General features: G+C 41.4%; 1 protein-coding gene across 6 annotated transcripts in view; it reads right to left on the bottom strand.

Annotated features, from left to right (window-relative positions):
• The window catches only part of MYO1B (myosin IB), a 113,004-nt gene extending 89,641 nt beyond the window's left edge, over positions 1-23,363 (bottom strand). For 5 of the 6 annotated variants that reach the window (XM_027678134.1, XM_027678136.1, XM_027678132.1 and 2 more), the window contains exon 1: positions 7,439-7,579. In XM_027678134.1, the coding sequence (XP_027533935.1) occupies positions 7,439-7,573 (135 nt within the window). In that variant the 5' untranslated portion in view covers positions 7,574-7,579. Of the gene's footprint in view, positions 1-7,438; positions 7,580-23,286 lie in introns of those variants that run through there. The other variant, XM_027678133.1, reaches the window with a different exon arrangement.
• Positions 23,364-23,711: the final 348 nt, after the last annotated feature.

Here is a 23,711-nt window from a genome sequence, read left to right as displayed (position 1 = left end):
ACTAACCATCTCTGCTGGTCACCTCTCTGACTAAGTTGGGATGGTTTTATACAAACAAACAGAATTCCTACACAGGATGAAATTACAGGCAAACCTGTAAAGTAAGTGATGAGGAAGTCAACCCAAAGGTGACACGAGGAATTTTCAAGACAGCATGTAAATACCTCTGAATATCAGTGCTTGCACACTTTTCAAAAGATAAAGACTTGTTTTCATAAGCAAGCAGTAGCTGGAGATGGGACAGTGTCTGGGCCAAGAAACCACTGGTAAAAACATTAGCGAGAACATTCATTCTAAAATGTTTCATTATTTCTGTATGAATGAAATGGGGGTGGGGGGGCTGAGATATACCCCCTGTCATGTTGCAGGAGGTATAGGAGACTATAGGTTAACTTATAGTCTTCAGGGTGAAAATCATGTTTTTACAGCACTTGGACACTTTTGCTTTTATTTCTATCATTTGTCAATCTTTCATTAATCTTTCTTTTGTGTTTTTGTTTCATATAATGTGCACTGAAATCACTAGGAAATGCCCCAAATGTTGTCATCACCTTAGTGAAGAAATACACAGTATTTCAAGGCAGAGCCAACACTATAACAATCCCTGGGGCCCTACTAGAGGCATTTCCCACACCACCTCACTTTTTTTAAAGCTTTCACATCAGAGGCAAAAAAAAAAAAAAAGAGTGTGGAGGGAAGGAGAAGACCCCTATACACAACCCACCAAATGCATCCAATTTTCTGTGATCCTTATTAATGTTTTATTACCCCTCTATGCAGACACTGCATGTGGTCCTACAAACCAGTGCCTCAAACACAGGGCTCAGCATCGTGGGAGCTGCACAAAAAGGAAACAAAGCACTGCCTTAAGATAAGTAACTCTCCTCCCACAAAGCACTTCAAGGCAAAAAGCAGCCAACCTGTTGCCTGTGAAAATCTGTACTCCTGACTCTGGGCAAGTTATAAAGTTTGTTTTACCAGAGCAGGCTGATTTGAAGGGCCAGAGGACCCACAGGATTTCTATCTAGATAACAAGCAAAGCAAGACTTGCAGGGAGGCAGAATACTTCTTAGGTCACAAGCTACCAGAGGAAAAGATGAGCCTTGGGCACACAAGCCCTTTTTCACATCTGAAGGAGAAGCAGCAGGCTTCAAGGTCCTAGCCTATGGCAGCTGCAACAATATTATTACTACAACTCAGTAGCTTCCCTCAAAGGGCAAAACTGTTGAGGCACTGATGGGAAAATTGCTCAAACTGACACAGGCATTCCCCAAGGGAGGAAGAGAAGGAGATGGGAGGAAACTCAGGTCCCCTGGGCTCCCATCACAGGCGGATGCATGGCTGCTCTGCTCCAGCTCTCAAACCATCCTGCCTTCAAGAAACTATTCAGTCACCACACCTGCCACTCCTCAAACTCCCAAAGGAAGACCAGCAGCCCAGGCTGGACTTGTTGGATAAACACAAGTAAATACATGAAAGTACAAGAGAGCGAGGTCAGATCTGGCAGGAGGAAAGACTCTTCTGCATGTTGCTGCAGGAGCAGCAAAGCACAGAGCAGCTACCAACCAACATGCACACAACTAGGACATACCAAAACCACAGAGGACAACAACCCTCATCAAAACCCAACAAAGGACTTCACCTGGCCTCAACAACAGCATACTAGATAATGACATTGAGAAGAAAATTGAACTTCAACAATCAGTCAGTCACTATTACCACAAAGATTTTCTCAGCAAGTTGTACTTGTGTTTCTCAATACCACAACACTCTGTTCTTACAGCAGCAATGGAGTTATATGGAGAAATGGTCAGACAAGGCTGATGCAGACCAGGACAATTGGTCTCATTCACATAATTCTGTTCCCTACCCTATTCTTTCATAATGTAGCATCTGGAATAGTAGGTATGAGCGCAGCAGGAACAAAGTGACTATGCTTGACAGCAGTTCAGTAAAGTCCAAAACACTGTAAGGTAGCTGAAAAAGGGATGAATCAATAATACAAACACAGTGGAGTAAAGGCAAGTCAGAAACAAAAAGGCTACCCCTAAAATATTAAAATAGAGATCAACAGGAAGCAGCTAAGTCTATGAAACAAGCACACCAGAAGAGCCATGCCAGCAGAAGGCAGCCACAAAGATGGTACCTCAAACAGATAAAACTGAGTTACTACACTGGAATGCCAAATATTTAATGTTTCAGTGATAAAACAACAAATGTTCAGTAACATAAGGCTGTTCCTGCCCAAAGCAGCCCACAAACTCCACGCACCAGAAAATACAAATTAAACGCTGACATCAGAGAAAGATTCTGTTCTGTTGTAAGAAGAAAAAGCAAACAAACATTTTCTTGTAAGGAACAAAATGTTGACCTCTGCAAATTTGGGAAGACTTCAAGAATCAACATAACTGTGGGGAAAAATGTGCAGGGCAGCAGAATAAAGCTGCATCTGACCTCTAAAGGCTGACTCCCGTGAGCCTACGCAGCTCCACTCCCCTCCAGACTCCTCACACCTCCCTTGACACTTCCACATGCCTCAGAAAGCAATAAACCCAGTACGAAAATAAGTTTTAGACCAACACATACACCACATTTTATCCCAAACCTCTACCATTCATAAGTCACTGCAAACGCACATATAGACAGATGCCCCTCTCCCATTTGTCTGCATCCCAAAATACAAAGGAAAAGTTATTGCTGAGCTGGATTGGACAAGCATATTTCAGCCAACTTAGAAAAAATAAAATTAAAAAAAAAGTTAAGGGAGGGAGTTCAATAAGTCAAAAATTCATCAGTCACACACAAACTGAATTTTACAAATGTTTTTTAAGTTTTCCATGAGGTCTGTAGGTCACACATTTTAACTGCACAAACTGCTCCCTGGAACTTTCAAATAATCAACATTGTGGGATTTCTTTTCTACTTACTAACTGCATTGCCCATGAGACACTTTTTACTTTGTAAAGTTAACGAAAAACTCTCACGGGCTTTTGTCACCAATAGTTACAGAAAAGATCTTTTGTGGAACAGGGATGCAAATTTTATCAATGAAAAGTTTAAGAGTTGCAAACACAATATAATAAACAATTACAGCTTTCTAATGAGATTTTTCTTGGTCAGACATACCTCAGACATTTCCAGACATGACTAAACTCCAAGATTCCCATTTCCAATTAACACATGCGTGTTACCCAACGAGCCCCCCCCCCCCCCCCAAAGCCACTCAGCATGAGATTACTGCAGAATGTGATGGTCTTTAGTAGAATATTTGGCCAAACTCCAGCTCCACCAGCCTTCATGCTTATTTTTATAGGCACAGCCTCCAGCTTTGCGCTCTGGTATGTAACACAACACCCAAGTCTATGAAACTTTCCATCAAATACACATAAAATTGAACAACAGGTAATCAAACCACAGTCTGTTCCCTAATAGTTAGGAGTACACTTATTACCCTGTTTGCAGCACGGCTGAAACTTAGCTAAGCTTCTAAAACAGCTTACAGTGAACGTGCCCGGGATGATACAAAAGGACCATCAGAGGATCCAGATCTGAATGCATTTGCAAGGGGAGCTCTTACAGAGTAGAATTTCAGACAGGTAAATGGAGCTGGCACTAAGATCTCCAACATCAAACATTCAGCATCAAACATAACTCTGAAAGAGACTCGAAAAAACAAAAAGTCTTCTAGTGGAATGAGCCCAACTATCTTGTCATCTTTGGCTATGGGGAGAGATTTGGCATTGTTCACTGATGGCTCGATCTGACTCACATTTCATAGAATCACAGAATAGTTTGGGTTGGACAGGATATTTAAAGGTCTCTAGAGTTCAACCCCCCTGCAACAAGCAGGGACATCAAGCAGAGCCCAGCCCCAAGCTGACTTTGAATGTTTCCAGGGATGGGGCACCTACCACCATGCTGGGCAACCTGTTCCAGAGTTTCACCACCCTCACCATAAAAAAAATTTCTTCCTTATTATCTAGTCTAAATCTACCCTCTTTTAGTTTGAAACCAATATCCTTCATCCTATTGCAATAGGCTTTTCTAAAAAGTTTGTCCCCACCTCTCTTATAAGTCCCCTTTATTGTTTTACCTACCAAGACTGGCTAACACAATCATGCAACATCTGGCCAACCAAAGCATTTTCAAAGCTATCCATGTTACAGGTCTCATTCCTCACCAGAAACACTTTTGAAGGTTATAACTGCAACTCCACGTTAAACTAACATATGTAGCACAGATACACCCTTCAGTCTGCAGGAAACTGCTTAGAAACCGACGTTGAGTAAGCCTGGTTTACTGCTGAGAAACATTTCAATCTGTTCACATGGCTTCAATTTGACTTTGTTCTTTAAACCTGGATACAACTTCTGGTAATACCTAGAATGAAGCACTGACATGAGGACTGAATTTAGGTCCACAGCTGAGCCATTAAAGGACAAATCCATTCCTACTGCCCTCTGAATGGATCCAGAGAGGTCAACTTCTGTATGTAGCTTGTTGGAGCTGCAGAAATCAGCAGTATTAGTTACTTAAGCACCAATGGTAGCTCTTTAACAGTGCAATCGGCTTTCCCCTGAATAGCATGCAAACGAGAGATTTTACATAGTAAAACAAGCACCACTTCCAGGTGTAACAGAGGCTTCATTGTCCTCACCAGAGTCTAAAATTAGAAACACAAAGTGTAGCTGTCATGACCGAAACTGGGGAGAAGACAGTTGGTGGAAATCTGAAGAAGGTAGAGGAGAGTTTGTACTTGAAAGTTAATGTGGCTGGTACAGTGAGCACCATTCCAAGTGTTACTGTTTTACAAGTTTTCTAAAATATGCAACAGTGGCATGAAATTTGCAGGGCAGCAGAACTCAACTGATATGGGAAGGAGATAATATTCCTCAAGTGATTTGGTAAATAAAACCACGCAGCATCCCAGACCAAGTAACTTGCATACCTAGTAGCAGCATGAGGCACAGGCATAAACATCAATTCTTTCCATCATTGATGTAGTGAGTGTTTTAATACTTGTAAAGATCTGCAACATTTTGCCTTCATATTGTGCATTTACAAAAAATACTTGAAAGACCTTAAAAAAATAAATAACATGATCAAACAAATCAGAAAGATTTAAGAAAAAGGAGAGAAAAAGGGTAAATGGTAGAGTAACAAACTACAAGGGAACGATTAAAAAAAAAAAGTTTTGGTTTTGGCAGCAGTTCACACTTCTTAACAGAGCACATTTAAGTACCAGGCTTTCCCACCTATTAGGCAAAGGATCCTACATTGCAAGAGAAAAGTGACACCTCTATCACCTACCAAAGCACATAATACAGCTAATTACATTGCATGTCAGTGCCAGGCCCAGCCAAATCAGAAACTGAGGGAAATACATACTTCACTGTCACCGTCTCAAAGAACTGTGTTTGAATACAGTTGTCAGCCAGCTCATAATAGCAGATAAAAATAAAACAGAATACCCATTTGTCATTCAAACAAATGTATTTCAAGGAAAAACTATCCAGTCTGAATTAAGCAGAAACGTGTAATTAAATACTTTGCAATCCATAGTAGTTTAGAGTAAAAAAAAACCCTGAGAAACCCATATAATTTATAGCAACCCTTCTTAAGAGACTGCATAGTTTAGGATGCCCTCACAGAGCATTTTTGTATCCTTAATGCTTTAAGTAAAACTTTCAAATAAGACCCAAAGATTGGGCAGGGTGGTACTGTCTTCTTTAATCTCTAGGCAAATAGCTCCCTTCTCTTTTCCTTCATATTATCTTGAGGTAAAGTGGAATGAGATGATTCATTATCACCCACTTTTACTGTAGGCATCAGGAATATAGCATTAACCCTAAAACTGATGGGGAACACATTAATTATACAAGCCACTAACTGAAAGAAAAAAAGCCTCTGAGTCCCAGAAGGGGCAGCCACTGCAGCTGTTGAATATGGAGGACTTGCCAAAAGCAGGATGAAAGAGCACAAAAGAGAAGTCTGATATCTATCTGCCTGTATCAACATCGAAGGGTTATCAATAAGGAACAGAACACACCTTTAAGGAACAAGGAAAATTTGACCCAAAGTTTTCCAAATGTAACTCTCAAACGTATCAGGAAGATTTTTTTTTTTTCTTAAAAGCATTGTGGAAGAAATCTTTCCACAAATACACATTGTTCTGGTTTCTTCTCCCCAAGGTTTTAATGGATACTGAGACTCCTTGTCTTATTTTAATTTTCTGTTTAATTTAATTGTCAGTCTAAACTGAAGGAGCAAATCAGTGGAAGTGAGTGGAGGAGCAGTTGGGTGTAACTGTGTATTACCAACCCAACCTACAGAAAGGGAGTACGCATGGCTGAGCAGAAAAATTATTTGGGAAGAAAGATGTGACGGACAATGAATAGCAGAGATACAAAAGCACAGACTATAAGGGATAGAAGAAGCAAACAAAAACACCACAGACCCTCCCATATTGGTATAATGAGTATATAGAAGGTATAATGAGACCACAAATGTTCAAATGCTTAGCAAGAAGGAAAAGTATAATCACACTAAAAATTAAAACTGCGGAAGGGCTAAATTATAATTAAGTACAGAACACATCTATTTGATTGTAATAAGCTGTAGACACAATTGCTTGCAGATCATAGCTATACTTTGGCTTAAATATTTCAGCTTTTACTCTTAAAAGACTTATCTTTCACCAGCAGCCTTGGAATGTTTCTACACATCATTAAGTTCACACAGCTGAAGCAGTATAACAGATACAATACTGTGCACATTTTAGCAAAAATGGAACAAAGATGAAACAGGAAATGAAAGGCTTAACTAGAATCACAATTTGCCACTTTGTTCCCTGCCTGTGCTTCAATTGCCAGTTCACAACATCTCTCCTGTTGATCATCACTCAGAGATTAATATTCCTGAAGATTTTGATTACTTCCACATATATCCAAGCTCATTGTATCTAGTTTAAAATACAACCTCTCTAATAAACATAACCCTTTTGCAAATCAAAGATAGCAGGCAACATTTAAGTTAGCCTTAGCATATTCCAAGCATGAATTGTTTCTACTTCAACCTGCTCTAACATCCTGGAAGTGTCTTCCCTGTTAAGTGAATTATTTATAACTGTAATGTCCTCTGACAACAGCAGTATCAAAGTTATTGTCAGCAGCAGTTCTGGAACTGTTCTTTACGAAAATCAGAGGTCCCCCATGTTGCACAAAGGGAAAAAGAAAAAGCAAAAATATCCCAGATGGGAAAGATCAAAAGCAAACAATGCAGTACAGGAAAGATCACAGCAGAAGTAAGGTTTAAAACATCCCTAATACAATAGATAATGTTCAGGCATTCAGTCTATGTGCATCCTTATAAATAAACACATATCTTAAGAATGACAACATAGCTTCCCATAGGATGTAATTTCTTAACATATACTCACATAAACTTCATTGTGATCAAAGCGCTTTTTCAGATTATTGATGAACGAATCTTCATTAAGTGGCTCTAAAAGAACCATATCTCCCACCCCTATCATGTCATCTAAAAGTGACGTCTTGACCTCCATTTTGGCCATTTCCTCCTGGAAAATAAAGAAACAAGAATAAAACAAAGAGTAAAGTTAGCTCAAAGTTATTCTAATTGTTCACAGACATTATCTAGTAACACTACTTAAGGAATAAAAGTTAAAAGCCCATCAAATGACACTACTTTAAAATTATTTTTCCAAGGAACATTCTCAAAGACATTGCTTCCATCCAAGTAGTCCACACAATTCCAAAAATTTAACTTCCAATCATCAACAATGCCTTCTGGCCCACTATACATTAAATGTGAAACTGCAAGAAACAGGAATGATTATTCCAGTGGGCACCACAACCAGATTTTTTGGACAATTCAACACAGTGTTCAAGTGTACGCAAACCCAAGTTTTATCAAAAGCTTCACCAAGATCTCCAAACTAGGGTTTAAATTTGTCAATACCCTAATCTGAATTTCTTTCTCGCCCTTACTTGCATTTCTCCAACTGCATCAACTTTGAAATGGAAACCAACTAAGTGAACCCACTCTGAGACAAAAACCACACTATTTGATCTTAAGTCATGAATCCTGTACTCTAGAGTGCCTATATTCTAGTACAGTACTGGTCTTGGTTACTTGAAGCTACCAAATTACTTCATTTCCTAATCAGACTCAATTAAGTTACAGATTTATTTGTAACTTTATTGCTTAAGGGAGCACTTTCATGGGGCAGCAACAATCCAGCTGACAAATGGAGACTGCATCTATATAACTGGAGTGGCAAAAGTCAGAAGTTGGGCTTAAACAGAGGACCAGGATCAAACAAAGAAACCAAGTCTGATAAAGGAAGTAATTTAGACAAAGAAGTCAAGGTCAGGCCAAGACTTGACACTTATTTGATCCTCCCAGCCTTTTATCCTTCCAGTCCAAATGCTACAGAAGATTACTGAGTTCCTCAAGAACTCCAGGCACACAGTTACTGCTTTAAGATTCCGTGATGAGACTGAAAAATGAACGGATTCACAGCGGCAGGGGGCAAACCGGGAACCAGGAGTGAGAGAACAACTCTGCTGACCATGCAAACCAAGAACCAGCTACTGCACAGGTACACAAGACAACAGCTGAACTTCAGCACTCAGCTGTAACCCCCCAGCCATGAACTGCCATCAGGCTTTCCTTGTTTCCCCTCTCACTGCAGCACATTTTGAGCTGAGCAGGTATTACCTTATACGATCAGCGTTACCTTGCCATAGCAGCTCTCCATCAGATAACTAATTTAAAATAAGCAAAGTGTTTTATCTCTTCCTTCTGCCCACAGCCACTAAGTTACTACACATTATTTGATGTTTTTCAGCAGTGAGTGACATTTCAGGGATATTAGATCAAAACTTAAGTCGTGCTTGATGTTTTTCCAAATTCAACGAAGAGAAGCGCAGCTCCACAGGCAGCTGACGGAAGTGATACAACAAGTCCCCCAAAAACCTGAAACAAGCCTGGGAATTACTAGAAATTCACATGGAAATTCAAAAACAGTGCTGAACTATGGTAACCAACCAAAGCTGAGTCAACTCTGCTAAACAAACAAAAGAGCATTTATTTTAAACAAAAACACTGAACAAATATTTTTGTAGAGAAAGATACTTTTACTCTTAAAAGTTCACCTCTCTGAATCACCAAAACAATTTTAAACATTTACAGAATCTTTTCAGAGGTATCACTTCAACTTCTGCATCTCATTAAGACAAATTCTTTAAACTACCAGTCTTGTTTCAGAGACCTAATTACTTCCCATACATCAACTAATGCTCAAATAATTTTTGAAGGCTGAAAAAATAAAGCCCTTCTCAAGTATGGAACTTATTAAATATTGGGTTTGTGGCCAAATATATAAAAAAAGCCAACATAAAAATCCTAATAAGGGCAATTCCAACCTAAAATTTAGGTTCTAAGTAGCATACCTCATCTACCATTGTGAAATTACATACCACCTACCACACTTCACGCATCATTGCTCAGGAATTTCAGGACCAAGAGCAGCCAAACCCATCAAAAATATTCATGTATTCCCAAGCTCGGTGGCACGTTTTGCAGAATAGGTGCACAAAGACACCATATCTACTACTAAGTTGGATGAAAAAGTTATATACAAATCATCATCATCATGGCTAGGCTTCGCGAACGAAGATTTGGGAAGGGCTCTACCTGTTTTTCATTTTTCCCATTTTTCATGCAAGCGCTATATACAAATATTAATTTATTAAATAAATTATTTATTTGAAAGGTTCAGTTTTATGGTCAAAGTTTAATTTTCAGCTTGTTTTTCCACAATAATTTACAGCATACTATGGCTAAAATATTTCCATTAACATGTGAGTTAGATACATATATACATACATAAATGATGAAAAAATTGGACAATATGTGAAACATCCTATTTAACACTGGCTGCTCAAAATCATTTGCAACAGCTTCACCTTTGCAAAATATTCATTAAAGATTCGCTCATACATTTATGTATGATTCAAGAGTATTCTGCCATACCAGTGTTGTTAGCCTCCACTTTGGTGGAATCCAATCATAATCCCTGCTCTGGTTTAGGTAACAACAATGGATAATTTGGTTGCCTATCTAAGGTAATAAGTGGGGGGAAAAGCACTCTTAAGAAAAGCCAACAATGTCTAAACATACATTATACAATGAGATAGAACTGAATTCATAACTTAATTTTATCTACTAGAAATCAGTGGAAGATCAGTTTATACAGCAACTTCAAAATACCAAATACCCATTTTTAGAGCAGCTTTTAAAAAAATATCAAAAATCAGTACATTACACAGAAAAAAAAATAAATAATCAAACCCTTGCAACATTACATGGCTAAACTTCAGAAAAAGCTCAGAAACTCAATCCAAATTCATGTCCAAGTATTTGTATTTGTCATATACTCAAAGATGCCTTGCAGCTGGAATTCTTTTCCCATCAGCACTGGTGACAGCATGCGCACCACAGTCTGGAGAACAGCACAAAAAAAGTAGGTGGCTTTTGCCTGTGCCTGTATTCATGCACCTCTAAAAAGATGAATGCTTCTCAAGACTAATTTTCAAGAGCCAAACCTGTGAGAGGAACAGGACCAAAACCCACTTCCAGTGCCTGAGAGAGCAGGAGTGACCGAAGCCACAGCTGTGCTGGTGAGAGAGCAAACACCAGGAAGCAGGAAACTGGGTTTGAGGAAAGAACCATAACAGGTCATGTCCTATCAAACAACAACACTTTTAGTGTTTTTCAAATGAAGACTGCTAAATGGTGCAAGGTGGATGGAGGTACTGCTGTGAGGCTCTATTTGAACAGTGCTGTAATTTCAAACTGGAAATTCAATAAAAATAACCTAAAAATGTAAGTGGTACTCCCTCAATTTACCTAATACCTTGCTTTTGTGACTGTAACATCTCATTTTGTCGGCATCAAGAAAAACAAGTGTATAAAGATTACAGCTGCAAGTTATTAATATAGCAACAAATTAGCTCAGAAAAAAAAAAGAAAAACCCAACTAAAATTCTAATGCTTGTAGTCTGCAAATGAGATTATTTCTTCAACATTCCCTGATCTCTCCCACACCCGCTTACCACTTGAGGCTTCTCCCAAATTTACCTTTCTTATCCCTGAAACCAATACTGGCAACTTCAGAATATCTCCCTTCTCTCTAGGCAGTTGTCAAATCTGTTCTTCCTCCTTCTGGTCTCTCCCTAGGCCTTAATTCAATGGAGTGAGAACATTCTCAACACATTTCTATTCTCAAAAAAATAAAAAGAGAGATTATTCAGTAATCCTTCACAGTTTGATCTATTTTATGTTGGACAACATGCTCAGGAGGAGAAGTGCTGGGCAGACTATGTCTTTAAAATGCTTTTATCCACACACTCCCACACTACAAAGAGCCTTTTAAAACAGACTGTTGTATCTACTACTTGCAGTGCCAGGGATTACCATCCAGCTAGGCCAGTTCAATCTATAACCTCATTGCCCCTCTTGGCCACAAGGATAGCAAATTAAAAAATCACACTATCCCACAGCCACAGCAGCCTTATCATCAGCCATTCTGAAACAATAGCTAATGAGAACTATAAATAGATGATACAGAGAATAGGTAAAGCCCCCAAAGCCTCATACAATAAAATGCACACATTCTCTGTGGGGGAAATGAAGTAATACCCTGTTATTGGCATACAGTATATTACGGAATTGGCAGAGGTTTTCCACATCACCCTCAAGCAGAACAGCAACAATTGTCAGCAGCTTCCTACAGCTGTGCCGTCTGTAGCACACACTTACTATTTGCTCCACAGGAACTATCACTGACTGCAGAGGTGGTTTGTTTCATTTCTTTCCTGGCATTGTAGCAAAAGGACAATTTCCCTACCATCAAAACTGACACAGATGTACTCACATATGCTTCAAGCTCAGACTATTTAAAAACAAAAAAAAACCCCAAGCCTTTGGTTTCACTGCGACCAACTCACTGAAGAAAACAACTCCCTTTTTTATAAGTCTTAACAGAGACAATGTACAACATCAGTATTCAATAGCAGAGTTCAAACTGATTTCATGTTCCAGGTCTGATCCTGAGCTGCTGTCAGGCTGTAATTATGTTTGCTCACTCGTTCTCTGCTTTCTCTGTTAGGGAGCAATCAGCCCACACAGAGTGGGGACACTGACAGGCCACTGTTGGAAAAAGCAGCCACAGACACGGTGTCATTACCTGTACAAAACAAAACCAAAAGGGGCTGCAACCATCATCTCAAACTGCTCATGAAAAGCCTATGTACCAATTTAGTAGGAGGTAGGATTTAAACTTACCCTGTTCTGCTGTCCAGCACATCCTATATCTCACCAGCCTCTGACCGCTGCCCAGAAAGCGCAAGTTCATTGGCAACACCTTGTGCTGGTTCACCAGGTAAACAGAGGCAGACTCTGCAGCTCAACTATTACAATGCCTTTTTCACTTAGAGCTAGATTTCCCGACATCAGTATGTGTGAAAAAACATTGATATCATACTAAGGAAATCCTTGCTTTCCTTCCCCACCCCCTAACTTTTTAGTTCCCGGATGCTGCAGGAGAGCCATGCACACAGCATCTCCTGTCTGTTGTCTGCCTGTGGTCAGCCAGGGACACCTGCACCCTCCTGCCCAGCTGTGACTGCTCCCAGATGTTGCTCTGACACTATCAATGTGCTGAAGAAAAGAGTGTGCTGAAGAAAAGAGTATGCAGAAGACAGCATGATGTTGCAGCACTCGATTTCTTCCTGCAAGAAAATGGACTTGAGAAATCTGACAGACAAATTGCAGGAAGGAATGTTAATAGATATCACAACAGCAATAAAAGCACTCAAAGAACTAAAATGCTTCCTCTGACTCTCCACCTTCACTTTTGGTTTTGCCAATGTCTGAATAGATTCTGAATTCCCTTTTTTCCCCTCACAATCCTACTGAACAAATCAGTGTTTTCCAAACTGGAAAACTTTATAATTTGGAGCTTTTGAATCAGCTACTCTTTCTCACATCTTACCTACCAAGCAAGAGCTATTATTTGAAGCCTTGTGCAACTTCTCTTTAACTTCTGTGGGCATTGAAAATTACGCATGTGTACCGGATTCCTTAAGTACTTAACAACAGCTCTGGTGAATTACAAAAGTAAAATGCGGTATTACGGGGTATATTTGTATTAGGACCACAGGAATGTTTGCATTCAGCATCAGCTAAATGGGAACAGCCCTTTAGCAACATCAGATTAGGACAGAGTTTCGCACTAGTGACTGCAATTTAGATGACAGAAGATTTGATCAGAGAATTCCATAGGAGAAACGAATGCTCCACTGGCCTCTGCTACCAAACATTTATCTAAAGATTGGGTAATTTTCAAGAAAGAATCAGGCCATTTAAGGTACTGTTGAACAAACAGCTGCAACCAGGTGAAGCAATATCATCTTTTAAATAGTTTATCAATGAAGACAACTGAAGTTTAGAAAAACTGGTAGTGTGATAATTAGACTTCATTAGGACATATACAAAATGTTTGCTGGGACATTATCTCCTCCTGACAAACAGCGACTGAAACAGGACTCAAGTCCTTTATATATGCAAAGGGGAGAGGTTTAAATGTTGCTGTAGTTCTTTAGGGGTTGGAAAGGGTGGGTACTGGGGGTTTTTGTTTTGTTGTGGGGTTCTTTTGTTTTTACATCAGCTTGGTTACAACCCACATTAAGCAGTATTTAGTTGTTGTTAGTCCCCTAAAAGTGAGGGAGATGCCTCTGTCGTGCCTCTGTTCACGTCATGATGAGACTGTGCACAACTCTGGTTTCACCTAAGAGGTGCACAGTACCTCACCACAAAACCAAAATCACATGAGCCACGTATGCAGAAGATACAGCTTTGCCCTCCTTCTCTTCCTCAAAAAAAAGATTAATTCATGAGCCTGGGGGAAGGAATGAGGGGCTGTGCTTGCATTTCTTTAAGGCTATTTTCCTGTTATTTTTTTCATACCGGTTTGAATAACATTAGCATGGATATTACCTTTTCTAAGAGACCGTGGGGTATATCTATTCTACTATTTCTACTTTACAGTCCCAGCAGTGCATGTCTTCAAATTACTTCTAATAATTATTTTGCAACCACAACACAATAACTGGCACCAGTAATCGCACTCAGAGGTTGATATATTTCCTAAGTCAACTTGCTGCCTTGCTTTAACTCATCAGTGTCAGTCATACAGTCATACGAGGTTTTGGGAAAAACATTTGGGTCTTTTCACGCTGCTTAAGCACTCTTCTTTAGCAGCTGTGAAAATACAATCGACATATGTCTGGTATTTCATTTTCAGCCTCCAATCATTCCTTTACTTTTTGGATTATATTGACAGGCTTCAAAGAATGTAGGTGTGGAGTAGATTTTTCTGTGAATGGTTATTTTGGAGTCTGGGTGGGAGTTTTTTTCTTTTTTTTTTTTTTAATTACTTCAGTTTAATGGGGGAAACACCTTGGGCACTTTCAAGGCATCTGAAAATAGATCTTCACTAACCAGGCTGTTTGCAGGCCAAATTCTGGTTGAATTCCCACTGACTTCAGCAGAAACGGGATCCATGGTGGTTTCTTATATTTAGGCTTTTCTTAGTCATTGCCGAACCACAGAGTTTTATAATCATTCCAGGTCCACATCTACAGAAAGGGATACTCAGGGACAAAGCGGATCTCTTTTTGGCACATACCTTCTTGTTAAAATCTCCTGGAATCTTTTTCAAAATAAGGAGCAAAACATGACTGCAAAGCCGAAGTTGTCAAATGTCCTACCTTCTTCCCCTAAACCAAAGACTAGATTTCAGACTGACAGTGTTCTTGGGACAACATGACTTTTAAAAGTTGCTGGTACAGAACATGAACACATAGAAAACCCCTCATTCTTCAAAAAATAATTAAAAAAATAATAAAAAACCCAACAAAACAAACAAAAACAAGCAATCAAACAAACAAACAAAAACCCCACAAAAATTATCTTGTACTACTGGAAAGCCAAACTCCCCTAAGTGGTGGGTGCCCTTTTAAACTGATTATCTTAATCTTTCAAGTTGCCGCTTAAAGTTTTCTGCCAATTTGGGGGAATCTGCCCAATCCAAAGGTTACATTTGCATAGCTGTTGCAGAACAGGGGCACAAAAACCAATGTAGCAGTTATTTATTCTGGAGGATCTTCTTTGTTTGTTGTGTGTCACACACCAGTAGCTTGCTTCCACACCAGAGCTTGCATTCAAAAAAATCTCCCAGTAGCAGATCCTCACAAAATACTACTTAGAAACAACCAACCCTCACAAAGTCAAATCACTTCTTTCAACTGAGATTTCACTCCTTTGGGAGCAATCCAGCAATCAGCTGTAATCAAGATCTTTCATTTACACTTTTATTATAATAGGCTTTTTACTTCCCATTCCACACAAGCACGTGGGCAGAAAGCAAGCCTGGCTGCAAAAGAACTGCTCATGGTAGAGCAACTGCAGTGAACATTAATGTACATTGTGGGTACCAAGAGATGTCTCAATACTGCAGGGTTAAAATACCAGAGTACACAATAATCTTCTCCTCAAATGCTTCGTGGGTTGCCTGTTAAGCAGTCGGTGATAAGCCCTGAAGATATGCAGAATATGAAATAACAGGCCAGGTAACACAACAGCTTCACTCCACTGCCAAGAGCAGAAGGAAAAGCTGCCCCAGAAAGTCATCACAACAGTCACTGAACCAGACTTAAAACTGGGCTCGGACAAACACAAAACTAATCGGGAGCTTCAGGGAATCCAGATCCCAGGAGAGGCTTTGGTGCCCCTGTCTACCCACCATCAAGTCACCAATGACAACTGAGCATACCCATAGCTCCTGGAGCAGCTGGCACACACCATTGCACTCACAGATTTACCCACAGAGCAAGGTCTAACTTTCCATGCACCCATATTCTCTTCCAAGCAGTAAAAGTCTGGGTAAAGCCAAAATTTGAATGGCTGAAAGCACCATGTGTTTCCACATCATTCCCTATTCTTTTCTATTTAAAGCAGGAGGAAAAGAAGTCATCCCTACACCACCCCAGGGATCTTATTCTTGCCCATTGCAGTTTCCCCTCCTGGAAGTCTCACTGGTAGGGTCTCTTAATATTAGTAATGAAGTTTGGAATGTTTTTAGCCTAGTATTTCATAGAAGTAAGGCAAATTAGGCCAGCTGTACATCTCTTGGTCTATACATCTACTCTCTCACACATGCCTAATGTTGAATTTCATTCAAAAGAACAGAGAGAAGTAAAGGACAACTGAATAGCTGATTTTCCACATATCTGTAAAAGCAAGAGAGGAGATCAGAGCACAGGCATCCCATCAGAGACATGGGCTGCAAGGAGAACAAACCCGTTATTAAGTACCACAGAGCCACTGCAGAAAAATTTCTCCACAAATTTCCCCAGCTGTAGAAAAACTTCAAATGGAAATTATTACTTCTTCTCAAGTCAATCCATCACAAGAGAAAAACCTGCAGGAAGCCAGACTCAATTAGTTCCATTTCTCCCAGGACTAGCTGCCAAGGTAAAACAGTAGTGCAAGGTCTCACCCTACCATTTGCCATCACTGTCTATTCTGCACATCAATTTTTGTCCAGAAAAATACTGCTATTTTTTTAATGAAGACAGGGAATAAAAGAACTTGGACGCAAGTGTTGCAGGAAAAGGGAGCATTATTTGCCCAAACGAAAGCTAAAAACCCACCTATTCAGGGGAAGAGGAGGCTTAAATAGATAAATTACATGAACTGTTTAGACATGACTGTTTAGAAAACTATATCCACAGTTTTGTCATTTTCATTCTCAACAGTCACTTTCAGTTGGACACCTGAAATTAGAGAATAAAAGTCATCAATTTCTAAATCAAGGCATCTTCAGCTATTCCTGTGTATCAAGAGATATTTCAGACAATGGGAGCAGTTCATGAAGCTGCATTTCAACACACAGTAATCGCTCTTCTCCAGACGTCCATGAAGTTAGACGCCAGCAGACAGTGTTTTTATTAACAACTAGCATGATAAACAGAGATTTTCCAAACGAAATATAACACTTCAGAGATTTATAGTGAGGGACACCCTCCTAAAACATCAATAGAAAGCACCTCCCTCCCTCCCTCCCACAGAAGGAAAACAGCCGTCCTCATGCCAAACAAACTCAACAAACACAGCTACTGAGTTTTCCCTCACTTTGTTTCTGCAAGAACTATCATCTGGCAGTTTTTGGGATGCAAAAAGATCTATTCACATGAGATACAGGCAAGCTTCCCCTGTTCCAGAAATCTGTTACAAGGTACAAGGAGCTCCAGCTCTACTCCTGCTTGCCAAAAGATTTTCCAGGGTTTCTCCCGGAGTGAACTTTGCTTTGACACAGCCCTGCACTCTTTGATCACTGAAGGTAATCTCCAGAGCCCTTTTAACTCCCGCAGCCTGACAGCCTGTGAGCTGAACAATGGCCATAGTAGCTGTATCTGTTCTGCATGTCCCAGACCGGTGCCAAAACCACTGTATCCTACCATCATGACTACTATACTGTACTACTCTAGAGTGCAATTTTTCAGCCTTCTACTGTTTTATAAGAAATAGCTCTTACGGTGTGCCTAATTTCTAGACTAAATTTATTCATGATCAGCTAATATCCACTTTTTCTTGCTTTTGTTAATGCTACTGGGGTTTGGTTTGGTTTTTAAATTTAAATGTGTTTTCTCCCTGACAGGAAAATATTTAGAGAGGATCATCTCATGAACTTTATTCCAAATAATGCATAGCCAGTATTGGTCATTTCCCTCTCAGTGATTTCTCCATCCCCCTGACCATCCCAATCACTCTTTTCTGCTCCCTATCCTATTTGAGCTCATCTTTGCTGAGCAGGGTTAACCAAGGCTCCTTGGATTCCTGGTACATCATGGCAGAGGTATTTCCTCACCACAACCAGGAATATTCCTTCATAGAGAGAGGGATTCATTTTCACCTCTTCCACAACAGTTTTTCCTTCTCCAAAATTTCACTAGGAATTAGCACTTCCCTAGCTTACCCTGCACAACAAAGCTGTTCCATCAGCCACAGACCTACTGTCATACATAAAAGCTAGGAAGAGTCTCCAGACACACAGGTAACCAACTGGTTACCTGTTTAGCTTGTAGATTTAACTATTCCCAGAAATAATTTGTGTTTCAAACTATACCACCATCCTGCTGACCCCTCTCCAAGCTGGTATTTCTGCCGCAAGTTAAGACATCCAAGGTATTCTTTCTTTCACATTGGATAAGGATGAGCTCTGTTAGGAAAAGAATCCCAGAAGAAATGGCACCTCTTCACCTCTTGACCAGCATCACCAGTGCCTCTATATTAACATGCTTATTTTCTTCCACAGAGGAACAATGGAGAGGACTAATTCCATCTTCACTCCCTTCAATAGCTCTCCTAAAAGCAAGCTAACTTCTCACTACAGTGCCAGTCAAAGAGGTCTTATGCAATAAGGATTTCAAGGATACCTCTTTGATCTAAAAGGACAGCCTTAACTGTGCTTAAAGTTGTTTTTACACAAAGCCATTAAAATACAGAGAGTAAGCACAACTTCCTTTGCTTGTGCTTTCCCAAGATACAGAATTCAACCCTTCAGGACCCAGCAGTTTCCTCACTTCATTTCAGAGGTCCAGGTTCTCAAAGGTTAAAGGCAATGATTAAAGCACAGTCCAAGGACATAGCATATGCTCTGTTGTGCACACAAACTGGTTGCCTTAAGACCAAGTTCTTACAAAGATCTTCAAACACCAGTGCTCTCCCATGATATAAGGAGAACAGACTCCATGAAGAAAACCCATGTAAAAGAGTAGAAACATTTCAGGATGTCATGGCTCTCTACCTGTTTTTCTTTCAGTGTAATAAATCCCATAGTTTAATTATTCTTATTCATAATTCAAAATACCCCCAGTAGCACTTCAGAGCATACAAACTATGAAAATTATGGAAAACTACAAAAAAAAGAAACAAAAAGTGATCAGCAAGAGAGCTCACATACAGAGCATATTTGTGGGCCTAGGAAACTTGTACCAGCGCTGACCAGGCTGTGGTCACTGACTTTTAAAAACTGCTTTTGCTGACAGTAGGGAAAAATGAGTCTTTCCTTGCTGGCTGTATTTAGAAAATAAAGAGTCACAGAATCACAGATTATGCTGAATTGAAAAGGATCCACAAGGATCATTCAACCCTTAGCCTTGCACAGGACCATCCCCGAGAGTCACAGAAGTCTACAGCAAGTAACTGATAGCACAGCACCCACCAACCCTTCTGTTGCTCAGCATCTACTCCTTGTAATTATCTCCTCTTTTTCTCCTTGATATATGCTTTTACTTTCTTCCTGGTATATTTTCCTTTCCTGGTTCTCTTGCCCAACAGCATAAGGATTTCTGCTACTGTAAGACCCTTGTCAGGGCTGCTGCCTCTACAGGACACAGGGAGAACAAGGAAAAGTTTATTAGTACGCCCACACCAAAGCAATTCCAAGGCAACACTGCACAGAGGCAGGGACAAGGCAATTACCTAAACCCCAAGATACATCCACTGCCCACTCCCGCAAAGGAGAAAATCTTTGTGACAGTAAATGTTTCTCGCTCTCACTCCTGGGGACTCTGGATATTTGGATTCCTTATCTAGAGCCTTCAGCTTGTTTGCTGAAATGTTAAATCTGGTCACTTAGGCTAGAGGCCACATCTTGATTATTTTCATCTCAAACACTGGAGCACTAGTGTGTGTGCCTATGTTTTCCACTGGAGAGAAAAGATAATGCTCTTGCCCCTGGCTTCCATTATTCCTGCTATGCTGTCTACATAGGATTACCAAAACAGTTTGCATCTGAAAAGGGGACTTGATAATTCTTCTTTGCCTCTGAAACTGTATTGTGAAACTCCAGTCTTTCCCACTGAAACACCTTCATCACCATGGTGACTTTGCTATCGGACTTAAAATATATCAAGAAATGGATACAACTTTATTTGGGAAATTTCCCAGTAAAAAGGTGCTGGGAGAGACAAAAAGATTAACTTTCCATGTAGTTTTCTCTAAAAGCTATGCCACTAACAGGAGGATAGAGAAAAAAAATTAAAAAAAAAAAAAGGAGGTTTCCACACTGTTTTGATGCCAAAATCTGGATCCGTACACACGAAAAGACCAAAGCTTTCACAAACCACAAGCAAACTGGGGCACAACTGCAAAGGATGAATGTTTTGAGACTAGTGCTCAAACCCACCAAGGAAAGATTCACAAAAAGAACCGTGTTGCACTTCCAGTATCCTCTTAAACAGCTACTTCACAGCATATGAAAAAGAGCTGACGAACTTTCCACTATCCCATCAGCATAAAATTGAAATGTTTAACTTTTGAGAGGGGTTGTGGGTTTTAGGTTTTTTTCATTCTAGGAACAGCAAAACAAAAGAAAATTAATGTTGTTCTTTATGACAAAGCATGCCTTGATGTTGGTTTATACATCAGAAATCAAGCTCTGGTTTCCTTCTTTTTGGAGGATATGAATGGAGAGGTTACATAAGGGTGTAATAAGAGCTGTTACTTCCTTTCCCGGTTGAAGAGAAAAAGCTGTGGATCAGGTTACAGACTCGAGGGCTGGTCATCACTACTGCAGCCTTCCTAAAATTTTTGCCAGTAGTCCGCCAACAAACAGGAGAGGCTACTTAGAAGGCTCTGAAAATTTAAAAGGCTAGGTACATAGCTATAAGGGGGGAAAATGTCTTTATTTTTGTCTTTCATCAAACTCAGGAAATTCCCCAAGGTTGATGCATAGAGTCACTCAAGTCACCACTTTCTATTAAGTTTGTTCTTCGTTAGTACAGTAGAATGGATGAATGAAATACAGGGTAAGATTTATAGGATGGTTTGATAAATGAGCTGTGCTAAATAAGCTTAGCAGTCCGACAGAGCACTGAACTTTGGTGGGTATGTCAGTGTTTGTCCCAGCTCTGACCACACAAGGCAAGAGAAGGGAGGAAAAGCAGTGTCCAGTTTGGCCTACACAAGAACTAAGCTGTTCTCTGTCCCACTAGCACTTTCTTCACCTTCCTCTCCAATTCCCAAGCCACTCCTATTACTGCTGCCGAAGGAAGATGAGATCAGACTCCAACATGAGGAATTTCTGTTCCCACAGAGCTCAGGGAAACCAGATGATCTCAGAGGATCGTGTGAAGCAAGTCCATGACACTTCCATGAGGCAGAGCATCTACTGTATATTGCCAGCAGTTTTTTAAGAGTGCACAGTGGGAAAAATTAATAGCTTTGCTTATGTTTCCAATTTCTCTCTCCCACTTCCTCCTCTCATTTGCCAGAATTTTCTTCCCTTCCCTCAGAAGCACTAGTAGGCTTGCAAAGTACGCTTGCCCTTCTAAAAGCAATGAAATCAAGTCTTGCACAATGCTTGAAAGGGCTAACACAGAGCTAAACTACGGCCCCTGGCATCATTTTCTCACAGAGTTCCTCCCCACAGGTGTGATTTAACAAGGTCTCTTACAAAAAAAAAAAAAAAGGAAATTAAAAAAGCAAGCTTCTATGATTTAAGATGCTTTCATGAGTCCTTTCACCTTCACCCTGCTGAGCACTCAATCTGTCTGTGGTGCCCATAAGGAAACAAGCTTTTTAGATGTCCAACACCACAGAGGTGTTTCAGAAACATCTTCTTTCCTAAAGACATGAGGGAACTTGTGGCAACCTAACACATCAGTAATTGCTACATGACAGCATGAGCATGGACCACTTATGTTACTTTGGGAATAACAGGAATGGTCCAACCATTATGTCTTCACACAGAATCAAACCACTTTGCATTAGGCACTAAATTGAATATATTCTTAAATTCGGGCCTAGGACAACTGGAAATAAAAGCACATAATGAGAAAAGTGTCATTACCTTTAATATGTTTTAAAGTGGCCAAGCACTGAACTGTACTTTAACAGATGAGTTGGACTACTTCTGTTCTTTAACACTGCACACTTTTGGAGAAAGCCTTGTTTTTGACAGAGGGCTTGACAAAGTGATGATTCATCCAGGGAAGCATGGGCAGCTTGTTGCCAGCCTTAATTCACAATTAACAATAGGACAGACGGATATAGAAGGCTCATGATTCGACACAAAAATTGCAAAGTCAGCTATTTTACCTGACCTTTACATTTTCCAGTGGTAACTTTTTAACTAGCTATATTTTAAATAGTTTCTCTAACATAAATTTTAAGAGTAGTTACCTTTTATTTCGTAACTGTTACATTTGTCCTTTAGAATAGTGGTCCTGATTAAATACATAGCAACTGACCGAATGACATGGTTTGAAATTCCAAAGCTTTAAATTACTCAAAAAAGTGTGAGCACATAGGTACCACTGGCAAGACGAGTGAGCAATGGATCTCTGCACTTCGTGACTGGACCGCCAGTCCCACTCCCTGTGGCTCTGCTAGGAAGGCCATTGTTTTCCACCGGGGGGTCTGGCCACTCCGAGGAACAAAGGGATGCCCATCCCAAAACACACAGCGGCAGCAGATGTCCCATACCGCATCCCAACAGCTTCCATGGGCGCAGACAGACGGTCTTCGTCGGGAGGCTACACCAACCCGTCCCCTCAGGGAAGTTCTCCGGGACAATGACCCTGCCCTGTAAAGCCCTTCCTCAAGCCTCTTCTCCAAATGTTACCCGACAGCAAAATCCCTCATCCTGTTCCAAGTTACCAGCACACTTCCCACGGTCCCCTCGAGCCCTACACCCGAGCCCGCTCTTTTGAATTCAGCAAAGCCGCGCACACACGGTAATTATTTTAGACAAGAAGAAACAGATGCCACGGTCTCTTCCCAGAAAGAGCACGCACACACACACACAGGGGGTGAGATGAGAGCCCCGGACGGTCCCTGCGTGTGCGCGCACCAGCGTTCGTGCCTAAGTGAAGCTGCCCGAAGCCCGCAGCCACTCACCACATGGTAAGGAAAGACACAGCGCCCGCAAAGCGTCCCGAAGCCGCGGCTCTGCCAGGGGAAGGGGCGCCCAAGAGGAGCCGGGGTTCCCGGACCCGGCACCGAGCCCCCACACCACCACCCCAACCCGCTGCAGCGCCGACCCCATCCATCCCCATCGCGCCGGGCTGCCGGAGCGCCTCGGTCCCGCAGAACAAAGGGAGCCGTGCGGTGTCCCGGGGAGGGCTGTACCTGTGCCGCCGAAAGGCGCTGCCCGCCGTCCCGCGGCCGCCCGACGCCTCCCGCCCCGAGCCGGCGGCGGACGCTGCCCAGCCCAGCCCAGCCCTGCCCTGCCGAGGAGCCGGCGGAGGGGAGCGGAGCGGAGCAGAGCGAAGCGGAGCGGGGCTCAGCCCCGGCCCCTCCCCGCCCGCCCGGGGGGCGGAGGCGCCACCGCCCGGCCCGGCCCGGCCCGGCCCCGCAGCGCCGCCCGGCGGGGGGTCCCGGCGCGGCCCCCGCGCTCAGCCCCGCCCGGGACCCGGGACCCCCCCACCCCGACCCTCCTCACCTGCCCGCCCGCGCCCCGCCCGCCTCAAACCCGCCCGCTCTGCGGCTCTCGGTCACACCCCGGCGTTCGTTCTTCACCCCTGCACAGCTCACATTAAGCCTTTGAAAAGTAA

The sequence above is a fragment of the Neopelma chrysocephalum genome, unplaced genomic scaffold (genome assembly GCF_003984885.1).
Source record: "Neopelma chrysocephalum unplaced genomic scaffold, ASM398488v2 Primary Assembly neopelma1_44, whole genome shotgun sequence".
Taxonomy (NCBI): domain Eukaryota; kingdom Metazoa; phylum Chordata; class Aves; order Passeriformes; family Pipridae; genus Neopelma; species Neopelma chrysocephalum.
This window is presented reverse-complemented; position numbering and strand designations above follow the sequence as displayed.